This window comes from Capra hircus, chromosome 15, assembly GCF_001704415.2.
Source record: "Capra hircus breed San Clemente chromosome 15, ASM170441v1, whole genome shotgun sequence".
Lineage (NCBI taxonomy): Eukaryota > Metazoa > Chordata > Mammalia > Artiodactyla > Bovidae > Capra > Capra hircus.
Window position 1 is genome coordinate 80,593,071 of NC_030822.1, and position 14,505 is coordinate 80,607,575.

Sequence of the window (14,505 nt, forward strand, 5' to 3'; positions counted from 1 at the left end):
TTGTTAATAATTCTCATTGTTCCAATAAGAACTAGAGAAAACTCTTCTAAAATGTGTTTTCAAGATTTTTCTCTCTTGACAGGTTGGGTACTGGAATGATATGGACAAATTAGTCTTAATTCAAGATGTACCTACTCTTGGCAATGACACAGCAGCTATTGAAAACAGAACAGTTGTTGTAACCACTATTATGGTAAGTTTTGGTCTGTGTTTTATGATGTTTCGTTTTGCCCACAGGCAATTTTAATTCCCAGCTATGTGAAGGCTGCATCTTAGTGATGGTGGCATTGGTGTTCTGATCAACAAAAGTCTATTGAGGCTTTGAATAAGTTTGTCCTGAACTCATTTCAGTACTTTTATTTGTATTATCTTTTGTTACATTATTGTTCTTGGAAAAATGCTCAGATGTTAAAAACTGAAACTCTTTCATTGGAAATGAATCAAATGCTAAGATTTCAAAGGACAAAAGAATGAACATGAACAAGATCAACAACTAATCACATGAAATACCCAGTAGTAAACATCGTATATTGTTACTGTTTTTACATCAATGTAATAATAGCTAATAGTGTTGAACATTATAATTTTCAGGTACTTTATTAATTTAATAATGATTTGCATTGTCTTTATAATAGAGATATGAATGTTAAGATTTTAATGAGCATGTTTTACACAACTGTATGCTTTAAAAATAAATTTTGTTTTATATTTACTTCACAAAGGAGTTTTTGTACCGATTATTTTTCTCATTGACCTGTGGGGGGGAAATGTATTAAAATTTTTTGAAATTCTCCTAAATTAATAAAAATATGATCTTCATTCGGTCACACTATAAAATGAAAAATACTCTAAATCTTAAGTCTGCTTTTTGAAAGAGATTTTCATGAAATTATCTTTTAAATAGTGTATCTCATATTTTTCTCTTCTAAATTCAAACATACTCTTTAGAGTCAATGCTAGTCAAAGGAGATCAACAATCGGTAACTGTTTCTATCTAATTTTAAGTTACATATCCTCAGCTCACTGTCTCATTTAGCAGGACACATTTTTAACTTTTATAAAGCCCTTACTCTAAATGAAGATAAACTATTTTCTGTAATTTAATTTTTAGCTTATGTAATTTTAACTTTATGTTTTTAGTAATGTCAAGTTATTTCCAACATTTTGGCATTGAGGTCAAAGCATGAAAATGCCAGAGAAAAGCTTTCACATGTTGCAATTAATTTTATCAGTGTTGCGCTACCAGCTAGCAACTTAATGTTAATTTGTCAAGCCTTAATTGGAAGTTTATAATTTTAGAATTCAAACCAACCAACAGGAGTTTTTGTGTATGAATGAAAAATATATATCTTCTAACTTAATTGTGTAATGCATGGGACTTAAATATATATATATATATGTATATGTACATATACATATATATGTTCCTAAAAAAGACACAGTAATGGAAAGTCATACTTCAGTACAGTCCTCCTCTTTTCAGCCTCTGATGAAGAATCCTATTTTAAGAAATTGATCAAGAAAGAAATGAGCTCCACGTTGTTCGACTATTCCTAACTAAAGCTCAAGTCTTGTTCTTCTGTGTAGTAAATTTAAGCTAATTGTTCATTCTTCTTGGATGATCAACTCTGGACTACCAGAAAAAAAAAAAAAACATTTATTTTTAAGTTCTGTGACTTTCCTGAGATACTAGAACAAAGAAGAATTAATCCTCATCTTTTTCAAGAAACTAAATGTTGAAAAATAATACTTAATTCTGACATATCAATTCCCATATCTTGAAATGAGGTCATTGTACATAAATGATGGAATTCTATCACTTCTAATTCCAAGAGTAGATTTTCTAAATGTAAATATCTATGAATTTGCATCCTTCTTTTCTGGATACACATAGTTGCTTTCTTTAATTTTTTTTTTTTTTGAAATTTTGCCTGTTCTACATGAAATAAGGTGTTTTAGTGTTCTTTATAGGTATAATGTAGATTCTGTTATTAAAGGGGGTGGAGATACAATTCGTCAGGCCACAATATTGAATTAGTTTTGCAAGCATGGTTATTTTTCAGAAAGCATGCTGTCAAAAAATGAGTAAAAATGATTGAAAAATCCAATTGTTTCCTATATATATAAAGACTATTCTGTACAATTATCTTTTCTTTTTGACAGTGATGTCACCAATATTTTTGCAATGAAAATAGTGCAGTACTAGTATCTGTCTTTTGTATAAAAATGCAATCTTTATATAAATAACACCTATGATCTTTGCAACTTCAATAAATCAAAAACAAATATGCTAGCATCCTTTCGCTGAAAGTGTTCCTTGTATTTGCTTTTGTTGATATTATCCCAGGACCTATGACATCTCCATCATCTCTTTCATCTTGAAAGAAATGTGCTTTTTTGTAGATGAATGAGATATTGACACTGGTGTATTATAATCGCTCAGATTAAGTTGAAAACTTTCAACAGGAATGGAATTGGTTAGATGTTAAACTATGTGCAAGACAGATATCTAGACATAAAAAGAAGGCTGTTGTGACACTGAAACTCATTCATTTTGATCAAAATTGTTATGACTTTGCTGTTCTACCATTTGTCTTTCCTTTGTGTTTGTTGTTATTTACATGTTGGTACACTGTAATAGTATATGGTATTGTTGAATAAAGTTGATTGAGAAATTTATTTATTCATTCAAAAATATTTATTAAGCGTCTGCTATTTGCTAGGCACAGTTATAAGCCTGAGATATGTTAGACAAGAAAACAAACCAAAATCCTGCACTTTCAGTTGAATTTTAATTCTCATGAGAGAAAGTAGACAAGAAACATAAGTATAGTAGATACCATTTTTCAATAAAATGTGTCTTTAGCTTTTGCATTGCTGAAATCTATTTGTTTTATGTCTTCATTTTAATGACTAATTTATTCTTCCTGAATATAGTCGTACTGAATATAACTTTAAAAAATCTAAATAAAAGTAAGTTTACACTATCATCGCATGAGAATCATGACTACAAAATTGAAAGATCTAAAGTTTTGGATTCAGATGATCAATATTTTTTCTCTTTAAGTCTTAGTGACTAAAACTTTTATAACATTTGTAAAATTTATGAGACTGTGACCATGTTAATTTAACATTTTGCATTTAAAATAAACAACCTAAGGAAGCCAAATCTGTGCCACGTGGTTTAGGTAAATGTAGCAATTGAGGGAAAAGTGGTTTGCAGTAGACATTGGGGTGGTGGTTTCCTCTGTAATTTCACTACTTTCTTTTGCTGAGCTCTCTGGAAAAGGAGAGATGCAATTAAATTTCAGTCAATCTCATTTTTCCCCAAATCTTTCACTGAAAGTAAATGAAACTTGTAACTTATTACTAAACTAAGAATGCATTTCTTATCATCTCATGAACTCAACATTTCTTTTGGAAATTTTTCCACAAAATTCAAATTTATTCACTGCAGTATCATAATTACTTTATAAGCCTTAAAACAATTTTACTTATAACAGTCCTTCCAGGAATATTTTTTATTCTTTGTATGAGTTGTTTGATAATTATGTGGAATTTTGTAAATGCACTGCACATAGATACATATGTATATACAATATACAAGTGCATATTTATACATAGATATAAATATCTATACAGATTGTTTTAAAAAGTTTTGAATGAGTTTATTGATAACCACAAAATGACTTGCTGAGCTTTTGGTGGGCTGTGGTATATATACACAATGGAGTATTACTGAGTCATTAAAAAGAATACATCTGAATCAGTTCTAATGAGATGGATGAAACTGGAGCCTATTATACAGAGTGAAGTAAGCCAGAAAGAAAAACATCAATACAGTATACAGATTTTTTATTTTCTTTCTTATACAAAATATTAATCTTCCCAATACATGCATCTGCTTCCAATGAGTTTATAACTCAATGCTTTTAAATGTTATTTCCAATAAACTTAAAATTACACCACTATTAAATTTACTGATTTCTTATGAATTGAATAATATCATTTTAATATTCACTTTTAAGAATTTTACCCATAGGATAAATTATCTACATTAAGATTCTTTGGATAAAAGCAAATATCCACATAGCAAATAACTTTTGATATTACTGATTTTATTATTTTACCTGTTTCAACTAGTGGTTTCAATGATTATATTTGTAATGTTTAGAAAATCTTATACTTTGACAGTTTTATTTTTGCTAAATAGCAAGACAAATATTCCAAACAAAAGTTTTGTCAGTAGGGAAATGATACTTTATTTATTTAAAATCATCTTAATTCATTTATGTAGGCATTTTCATAAGCAAACCCTAATGCCATAGCTTTAAACAGAGATTAATTTCTTTCCTGAAATAGCAGAGCAGATGTAGAACCCTATGCATATGGAAATTGTACTAATAAACTCATAATCACTAAGAAGTAATGCATTTCAAATAACTTTTTTAAGGAATTGTTGTCCCACAGAACACAGCAATTGATAACAAAGATGGTCGGTTATAGTCTTCCATTTTAATCCACAATTGAGAACCTGGGGCTCCAGAAGGTTGCTTATCAAAGATGGTCCACAAACACCCTTTAATGATTGACTATAACTCATTTTTTACTATTCTGAAAAGACTTGGTATTTTCTTCAGCATAACTTTGTACTGAGTCTCCTCAAGTATGCAGTGTTTGAAGGGCTACTTATACATAAATTATCAGGTTTGAGATGAGACAAAAGAAAAGATTGAGAGCATGTTGAGGATTTTCTGCTAATTTGGATTTAACATGAAAGAAAAGAGAAATGAGACAGATTCAAAGAAACTGGAAAGAGCTGAGCAGTTATGAGAGATCTTGTTCAAGAAATGCCTAGCTGTTCTCTCCTTTCGTTCTTCCATCTTCCTGAGTGTGATTATCTTATTTCTCTTAATTTGCATGCACCAATATTTGAATCTCAACAATTATTCATGCCCCTAAGAGTCAGACATGACTTAGTGACTGAACAGCAACAAACTTCTAATAAATATTTTCAGTTTTGTTTGTTAGGAAAACAAAAATCTGATGGGTGCTGCTATCCAAAAAAGAAAGTGAAAAATATCAAAAACACTAAATAAATTTGTATTTAGTGTATTTTGAAACAAGCCTGATGATCTGGACCTCACTGATATTTACTTTCCTTTTGAACCTCTGAACCAGAAGTTCTAATGTAAATACCTTGCCATGATATTCTTATTTAGGAAGCATTGATAGACCAGGAAATCTTTATATTTATTGAACACCAGACACTATGAGGAAATGCGGAAAGGTATTAATTCATTGTTTTTTCAAAACTTTCATTCCCTAAAAATACAGAAATTCATATGTTTAATCTTGTCTTCTCTCTTGTTAAATCACATGAAATCTCAAATAGTTGCATATATTTTGACAGATGCTACAGTAGCTTCAACAATGTCCAGACATTTTACATTATGGGTTCAATTTCCACTCCTGCTAGCTCTGTGAAATTGAACAGTTTGTTGAAAGTCTTTAAGCTTAAATTTTCCATCTACAAAATGGGAAATGCCTGTCTCAAAATGGCAGTGTGAAAAATAAATAAAAAGATACCATTAAATAATAGTTAAATAACTTTGTACTTGATGCAGAGCAAGCACTAAATAACTGAGGGCTTGTATTATTTTTTACTATATATTTTATTATGGATGGTGGTCTCCCACCATTCTTACTGCTGTACCTTTATTACAAAGAATTTAATCATAATCGTAAGAGAATGAGGAGCATATATAATTTATTTTTATACCCCTTGTTCCCAGCAAGCTGCCTGGCACACAGCAGGTATTTATCAAATATTTGACTAAACATTGAACACGTAGCTTTTAATGAAACAAATTATTCACTATATAATGTAGAGGGGATTTTGCAAGCTAGATGATAATACTAGCTAAAGAGACTTCTGTACACAAGCTAATACACATTTGAGGGCTAAAATTCATGTGTTCAAGTATTTCAGACTCTTTAGAATTTATCAACCTTAGTAGCAAGTGTGAACTTTAGCGGTACTCGTTTTGAAAACCTCTCATTTGTAACATTAACAATCATTTCAATTAGAATGTTAAGGATTGTGAAAATATGCAGTTGTGCTTGTTTATACATATTCTTCCATATTTTAACTAACTATCGCAAGAAGAAAAGAGACAAAATGAAAGTATTTGTTCATTTTAAGTAATATTCCATAACATATCTTAGAAATTAACAATCTTGCAACAACTTACAATTTTTATAACCACATTCATATTTTGCAAAATGATTTATATCTGGAGAATGTTTTCTTTAAGCTAACAAATAATTTTCTTCTATCTAAAGAGATAATTAGCTGCCTTTATTTTGTAGGTGGAGAAATTTCTTAACCAAGTCCAGTGTTAGAATATCCATCAAATTCAAGGAAGAAGTGAGAGACTTCTGGTTCTTTTGACCATGTCTACCTAAGGCAGGATTTAAGAAAATAATACAAGATCAAATCCTGAACAATTGCCCACAATAGAGTTATTTAGGGCATTTCTATGAGAAAATCACATATTATATAATTTACACTTCTATTGCTTTTTGAAATAGTTTCTATAGTTACAAAGTATTTTAAAACAAAATCAGAATTAGTGTAGACTCTCATGTAATGCAAAATAAATCATCTTCTAATGAGTTTTAAGAACAAGTTCAACTTTCCAAACTACAGATTTGCTGGGAGAAAAGAAAAGATACATATTAAAATTACTAAATGAATATAACAGTACTATTTTATAAAATATATATCATGACTTCAATAACATTGTAGTCAAAAGTGGTCATTCCCTGTCTGCAAATGATTAAGAAATCTGAAATGTGACCTGGAGTTCTGTATGTACTGCATGTTCACTGAGCCTATCTTTTAGTTGGTGGCATTAGATTTTATTTATAAAATCAAGTGCTTTTCTGCTAATGTCTATTTAGTTTCACAGACTTTAAATGGTTTGGTTTAGGGATGTGTGCGTGTGTGTGTGTGTGTGTATGTACCAAAAACTGTTCAGTTATTATGAATTAGCAATAATCTTTTCATTTCACAATAATTCTTCATCCTATTTCATCTTATTGCTTCAAAAACTAAATGAGAATATTACTAGAAATATTACTTGAATAGTTATGATTTTCACAATTAGGAAAAATTATTAGCTTCCATTGGGAACATATTTTTATAATAGAATAAAAATTCTTGGATCACAACCTTAATTAAAGCCAAAATACAGGACAATTTTAGGAAAACCAATTTAATACAAATTAGTATGTAAAATGTTAAGGACTGCTAATTTGTTTCTTCTTTGCACTTGCTAAATACCTGCTCTGACCAAGGCATCTTGCTAAATCCCAGAGAGCAAAGAAAAATAATATGGCTCTTTTCCTGAAGGAAGTCACAGTTGAATGTAAACAAGATGCAGAATACAGAGACCTATGACTTTGAATAAGACCTATGACTTTGAATAAGACCTATGACTTTGAATAAGACCTATGACTTTTATTGCACAAAGTTGATTCCTAAGTAGTCTTCAGGTCATGAGATACTTTGAAAGTGGTAATCCCATTGACATAGATGATAATTTATGCTTCTCTAGTCAATTATTAACATATATTTTTCCTATCACAGTCACAGTGCTAAGTGTGTAATAATCACTCAAAAAAATTTATTTTATTTTAAAGATTCTATTTTTAGTATAAAAACAAAATATATAAAGCAACTTATATACTTCTAAGTGTAGTTATATATTCATCTGTTTTATTATCAATTTCTTGCCACACAAAACCATTATTTAAGTTGTGAAAGTGAAAGTTGCATAGAATTTTTAATGTTTCATAATTTCTCCTTTACAGTTCTACTTCTCTCATTATAGGAATCCCCATATGTTATGTACAAGAAAAATCATGAAATGTTTGAAGGAAATGACAAGTATGAAGGATACTGTGTAGATTTGGCATCTGAAATTGCAAAACATATTGGTATCAAGTATAAAATTGCCATTGTCCCTGATGGAAAATATGGAGCGAGGGATGCAGACACAAAAATCTGGAATGGGATGGTAGGAGAACTTGTTTATGGGGTAAGCAAATCAATCTATTAGAAAATTTACTTACATAAACCTGAAAGTTTTTTTCACTTGGGCATATATCAATTGTTAAATGTTTATTGTTGTTGTTGTTGTTTTTAATTTGCAATTACATTCAAAGAAGCATATATGATGTCAAATATTTCTCTATTTCATTAGTAGTGTAATTTCCTAACAATTAGGGAAACTAATACTTGATAACTTCAAAAAGATAAAAACCCAGAATATAATATTCTATTAAAAAAAAAAAAAACACTAACTTCAATGTCTATGATGCTTGTTCTCTTAAGCTTGATGCTGCTATACCAGAGACATGTTTTGAGAGCTACAAAACAGTCTTACTTATCTGTTACTTGATAATTGTAGGAGCAGATTTCCTTTAACAGCATAAAGTTGAGCCTTTTTTTAGCTAATTATTATATTTCTATCGGTTGTATTTACAAGTAAATATCTTTTAAATTATTAGTGCAGCAATCAGCAAACTAGCTAGCATATATTAAAGACTCATCAATAATGTGAAATTCTTACAACTCTGCTGAACACAATAAATTTAAACTTACATGCAATGACATCATTTTTTCCAACATAGTAAACACAAAAGCGATAATTTATTCCATAGTGGGCCTCACATGAAACCATGTCATGCCCTTCCCTTTGAGTTCACCAGATTTTCAGTGTACATATTCAAAGTGAAAGTGAAGTCACTTAGTCGTGTCTAAATCTTTGTGACCCCATGAACTGTAGCCTACCACACTTATCCATCCATGGGATTTTCCAGGCAAAAGTACTGGAGTGGGTTGCCATTTCCTTCTCCAGAGGATCTTCCCAACCCAGGGATTGAACCTGGGTCTCTCGCATTGTAGGCAGACATTTTACCATCTGAGCCACCAGGGAAGTCATACATATTCAAAATCAAGGGCAAATTCAGTGTAGCCATTCCTGCCTGAAGTAGAACAAGATTGGGTCTCTTCAGCTAACATTGCAGTGTTAAAATCAAGCCAGTATTTATCAACTGCCAGTGACGGTATGTTTCCAAAGTCCCAAAATCAAACCTAGAGCCCACAGTGAGTTCTATTCATCAAGTAACCAATAAAAGTCATATACACTTGAAATGTATTCTGAAATTTCCTATAAGCCAATTTACATTTTACAAATTTCATGTTCAAAACACATTCTGTCTGATTAATTCTCCAAGACTCCCTTTAAAAATTAAGAATTACACAACAGTAATCCTTCCCCAGGAATGAATAAAGGTAGAACAAGTTAGAACATTGGGCTTCCCAGGTAGCTCAAGTGATAAAGAATCTGCCCACAGTGCAGGGAGCTTGGGTTTGATCCATGGGCCAGGAAGATCCCCTGGAGAAGGGCAAGGCAACCCACTCCAGTTAGAACATAACTGAAGTATCTAGAGGGGCTCACTTTTGAGCCAGAACTGCAGTTCAATACTTTTGTATTTCTACACCCTGCTTTCAGACCATGGAAAAATGAACATTCTCTGCACAGAACAGGTATAACAGTAAGAGGAAATTATTTGGCATTAAAAAGCAATTCGTTAGCTTTATATTCATTCGAAAGAACTGCTGACTAATCAGATGCCCTAAATGAGGAAAACAAAATTTTCAGTCTTAAAAAATCAAAAAGTATTTTACTACTGAGCTCATCAACAGTTTGATATCGAGATTTAATTCTCAAAAAAACGAGTTCTTAAAGCATGTGTTTGTTGGTAATGTATTAAACTTCAAGATTTTAAATGTGAACACTAATCTAGTGCCTAGAACTACAATAATTCATTTACCTTCAGAAAACACTATTGAGTATTTCATCCCAAAAAATGCATTCTTGAATTGTCAGTTAATTTCGGACCAGATAACTAATCAGTTATTTTCTACAATTGTTACATCTCTCTCCTCTGGAGTCCTTAGCAAGTTGGTAACCGAGGCTCACTCCTTTGCAAGTGTTCTTGATGACGTTTTATTGGGAGAATATTGTTTAAATAGTGAAAACAAGTGATATGAAGGGAGTAGTATAATTAAAAACAACAAAACTGTATCACTAGTACATGTGTCACATGGCACAGAAAGTCACAAAGCCAGGCTGTTCTCAGAGAGAAGATAACATAATGGTTATTACTCTTTATTGATTCCTCAGCCAGTTTGCAAGGATTTAAATAATCTGATCTTTGCCACTTGAGTTGTCCAATGTTTTCCCAAAAAGAATCTTTGTTCATGTCTCGTATACTTTCCACAGATTTGATATTTTCCATTCTGGTGTCTGCAAAGCCTTTACTTGCCTCTCAACTACTTTTTTTTTTTTTTTTCCTTTCTTACTGCTAATGCACACATGAATTCTCAGTTTACAAGCCCTAAGTAAAACTCTGTATATATTCTTCTGCTCAACAAAGCCAGCAAGATGATTAACTTTGAGTGCGTTTATTTTTTTTTTAACTTTATCCTTTGCAAACCTTGTTACTGTGATTGTTAGGAATAGATTATCTGCCAGACACTTAGATGTTATCTCAGCACACCACCAAGCAGTTACCCCAAGGCTCGAAACCTCCCTTACACTTTCAGGTTCTTTCTTCCTGTCACTACTTCACATTGCAACAAATTCCTCATAGGATCTTCTGTGGTATACTGCTCCAGGGCCTTTTCTGTGCCTTTCTGTACTTCTGTATGTATATTTTAACCAAAGACATTTTTCTCAGAGCAAATTCCATGTCCGGCCAACACTAGAATTACTTGTGGTATGTGTTAAAATGCTTGTTCATCAGCCTCACTCCAGAAGTCATTGAGAATCCAAATATTATCAAGCTTTTACAAGAGACATTTTTCACAATTTTGGGAATCACTGAGAGCTAATGGAACAAGACAAATGCAGCATCTCCAAAGTTAGCAGAGAAAACTCAGATGTATCTTCTGTTCCCCGGCCTCTTTCAGAATTTCAAGTGTGTCCTTATTGAGCATTGCCGTCACCACTGTTATCTAATGTTTGCTTTCCATTGCACCTAGTTCTATGTGCTGGAGACTCCTTTATTTCTATTCATGCTTCTCTACCTTTAGAGTGTTTACTCTCATCAATGGTCACTTGTATAAGTAAAAAATTTCAGAAGATACTACACATAACAGTGTAGTATTTGAAAGGTGGTATTTCACATCAGAGAAAGGAAGCATTATCCATTTATCCCTACTGGTAAAGCAGGAAAATTTTGTAATATATTATCATGTAATATGCTAGATAAATTATAGAGGGATTATAGGTACTAAAATAAAGTATATATTGAGGTTGATCAAACACTATGAGAAGGACTTTTCTAAGCATGAAACCAAAGGCTGAAAATACAAAAATTTAATTTTATATGGCTACAACAAAATTTTTAAACATGTAGACTAAAATAAAGTATCACAAACAAAGTAATGTAATTAAAACAATGACTAGAAGAATATTTAAACTATATATATTGAAAATAATATTTTAAAATATTTTAAACACATAAATTAGTGAGCAAAAATAGAATAGCCCCTATGGAAGTGGGGAAGGTTATGACAAGTAATATAAAAAAGGAGTAAAATTGTCTGTTTTACAAAAATTGTACAAATTCAAGTAAGTACAATGAAATTAGCAAATCGGTGAAAATAAATGGGAATAAATGAAAAAAATCCCCTAGAAATACACAGGGAATATCCAGGGTTCAAAGCTGAAGGTGCTTTCACACAGTGCTGATAACAATACAAATTTGCATGATCTTTAGGGAGAAAAATTGGGCAAAATATGTAATAAGCATTAAATAACAAAGATATATGTGAGGATTTGTCTTCAGAGTTGTTTATATCACCATTGTTATAAATTGTATAAACCTGGGAACAATACAGATATCCCCCCAAAATAAATTGAATGAGTAAATTTTGATACTTTAGCATGATAAAATATTTGCAATCATTTAGACTTATTTTTACTATATATGTTGAAATAATGTTGAAATACCTCATCATATTCTCTTGAGAAAAGGAATTATAAAATATCATGTTCTATATTATCCAGTTTTAAAATAAGAAATAATATTCATAAAATAACTTCTGATAGGGCATATTTAAAAAGTAAGACTAATGACGGAAATGAAGATAACTTTTGTTAATTTTCTGTTTCTGTTTTTATATTCTAAATCTACTTCATATATCACTGTGTAATGAAAATTAAACAAATAATAATAACTTTGGGGAAGTAATAACCTCTCAAAAATGATTCTGACTTGTGTATGATATATAGCCATTTTTGATATGAACTAAATTTATTCCCACTTGAAAGCATATGCAGTTACTTTTCAGACACTCAGTGGAAAGCATGACAACAAAAGTACATTTCCCATTCTAACCCTCCAGTTGCCTTTGTACCAAGCTGCTGGCCATCATATCAATCCAGGGGCCTAAAGATATATAGAGTGAATATAAAAGTGGTAGCTACTATGTAAGAACATATATGTTTGTGTTTCAGATTCCATTTTAATACCAAATATTTTCCTTCTAAAATAAATAATCAAAAAAACTTTTCTCATTTGTAGATCATGTAACAATTTACAGTTTTTTCACCATATTTCATTTAATTTCATTTTAGTGATGACATGATTTAACAGAAATACAATCTCAGATTGCAGAGCTTCTATGATGTGTAAAACTAATTTGAGTCTCAGTCTCAACCATCTGTAAAACAATGATAAGCATAACATTTTTTTATCTGTTTACAATGGTTAAGTGAGAAGCCATTCAAAACAGTTAAATCTGCGTAGACATAAAATCTCAGTAACTGTTCAGTAAATGTTTTATTGTTTTATTAAGATTTGTTTAATAATCACAATAATGTAATGAGGCAAACAAGAAAAAAATGTCTTAATTTTGGAGATATGGAAACTGATTCAGAAAAGTTTCTCAGAATCACAACATAAAAATGGAAGCTGGTATCTTATTAATAAAATTTATAAGAATTGAATGTACAATTTCCAAATTTTTTTTTAGAAATTGAAAGTAGAAATCAAAGTATGTGAATAGGAAGAAATAAATGCCAATTTCCAGATTTTTGTTTATATTCTGGGTTGAAAAATGTTGTCAAATGACAGGTTTCTTCTATTTTACAAACACAAGCTTCAGGCTAGGTTTTCTCATAACTGGAAAGAAATAAGAAAAGGCTATTTGAAATTTGCAATTCAAATTTTAAGGAATGGCCAAGTAATGAATTAGTGACAACATTCCAAATAGAAAAGACTGCAAAATATCAGCAATTCTAGCTAAGAAATTCATAAATTCAGCTATATGGGAAAACTTTCACGTGTCCTCCTCTGCGCTATGTCAGACCCTTAAAGACTAACGCAGTTATTTGAGTTTAAGCTATTTTTGCTATGCCTACTCTTTCTCTTTTTCTCTCCCTCTTATCTAATTACTAGCACAAATAAAAATATATTTGCAATCAAAGTGACATAATATCTTATGAAAAAAATCTACTGTTCATCTTTGTCACTGGCCTTATTTATTGTAGGTATTCCAAAAAAATTTAGAATAAATACTAACAGGTTAAAATCTGAGTGAATCAATCCGGTACTAAATGGTTCATGGAATCTATTAACCCACATTTTTTTCATGTGTCTTTTCTTTTATAGAAAGCAGAGATTGCTATTGCCCCTCTGACAATCACTTTGGTCCGAGAGGAGGTCATTGACTTCTCTAAGCCCTTCATGAGTTTGGGCATATCTATTATGATCAAAAAGCCTCAGAAATCTAAACCAGGAGTGTTTTCCTTCTTGGATCCTCTGGCCTATGAGATTTGGATGTGCATAGTCTTTGCCTACATCGGTGTCAGCGTGGTCTTGTTCCTGGTTAGCAGGTTTAGTCCATACGAGTGGCACACAGAAGAGCCGGAAGATGGGAAGGAAGGACCCAGCGACCAGCCTCCCAACGAGTTTGGCATCTTTAACAGCCTCTGGTTTTCCCTGGGTGCTTTTATGCAGCAAGGATGTGACATTTCACCCAGGTTAGTTTCAAAGCCCTTAAGTTCTTCACCAACTCCCTAGTAATTCTAAATATTGTGCATAACTTCTCTCTATATGTTCTTATTCTAGAGGCAGAGCATTACCTAAAACAGAGAAAGACTTTTTACTCCCCAAATTAATCTAAATACACTCATAACCAATTTTTCCAGATTAGCACAAAGTATGGATGCTTCATAAAGGTTAATTTCCCACTGGAAAAGGAACGTATGGAACCCATCAGAATTCTCAAAAATCGTTTAGTATTAATATTTCCTATGGTGACTTGACAGGTGGAAACTAAACCTAAATTCTTAAGAAAATAAATTTATTTTCATGTTATTTCCTTTACAAAATCAAATGTTTTTGTCATTGTTGTTCATA

At 31.3% G+C, this 14,505-nt stretch overlaps 1 protein-coding gene across 1 annotated transcript in view; it reads left to right on the forward strand.

Moving 5' to 3' along the window:
* The window catches only part of GRIA4 (glutamate ionotropic receptor AMPA type subunit 4), a 693,144-nt gene that overhangs the window by 619,257 nt on the left and 59,382 nt on the right, over positions 1-14,505 (forward strand). Inside the window, exons 9-11 of the mRNA XM_005689338.3 lie at positions 83-193; positions 7,899-8,105; positions 13,756-14,126. Of these exons, the coding sequence (XP_005689395.1) occupies positions 83-193; positions 7,899-8,105; positions 13,756-14,126 (689 nt within the window). The remainder of the gene's footprint in view (positions 1-82; positions 194-7,898; positions 8,106-13,755; positions 14,127-14,505) is intronic.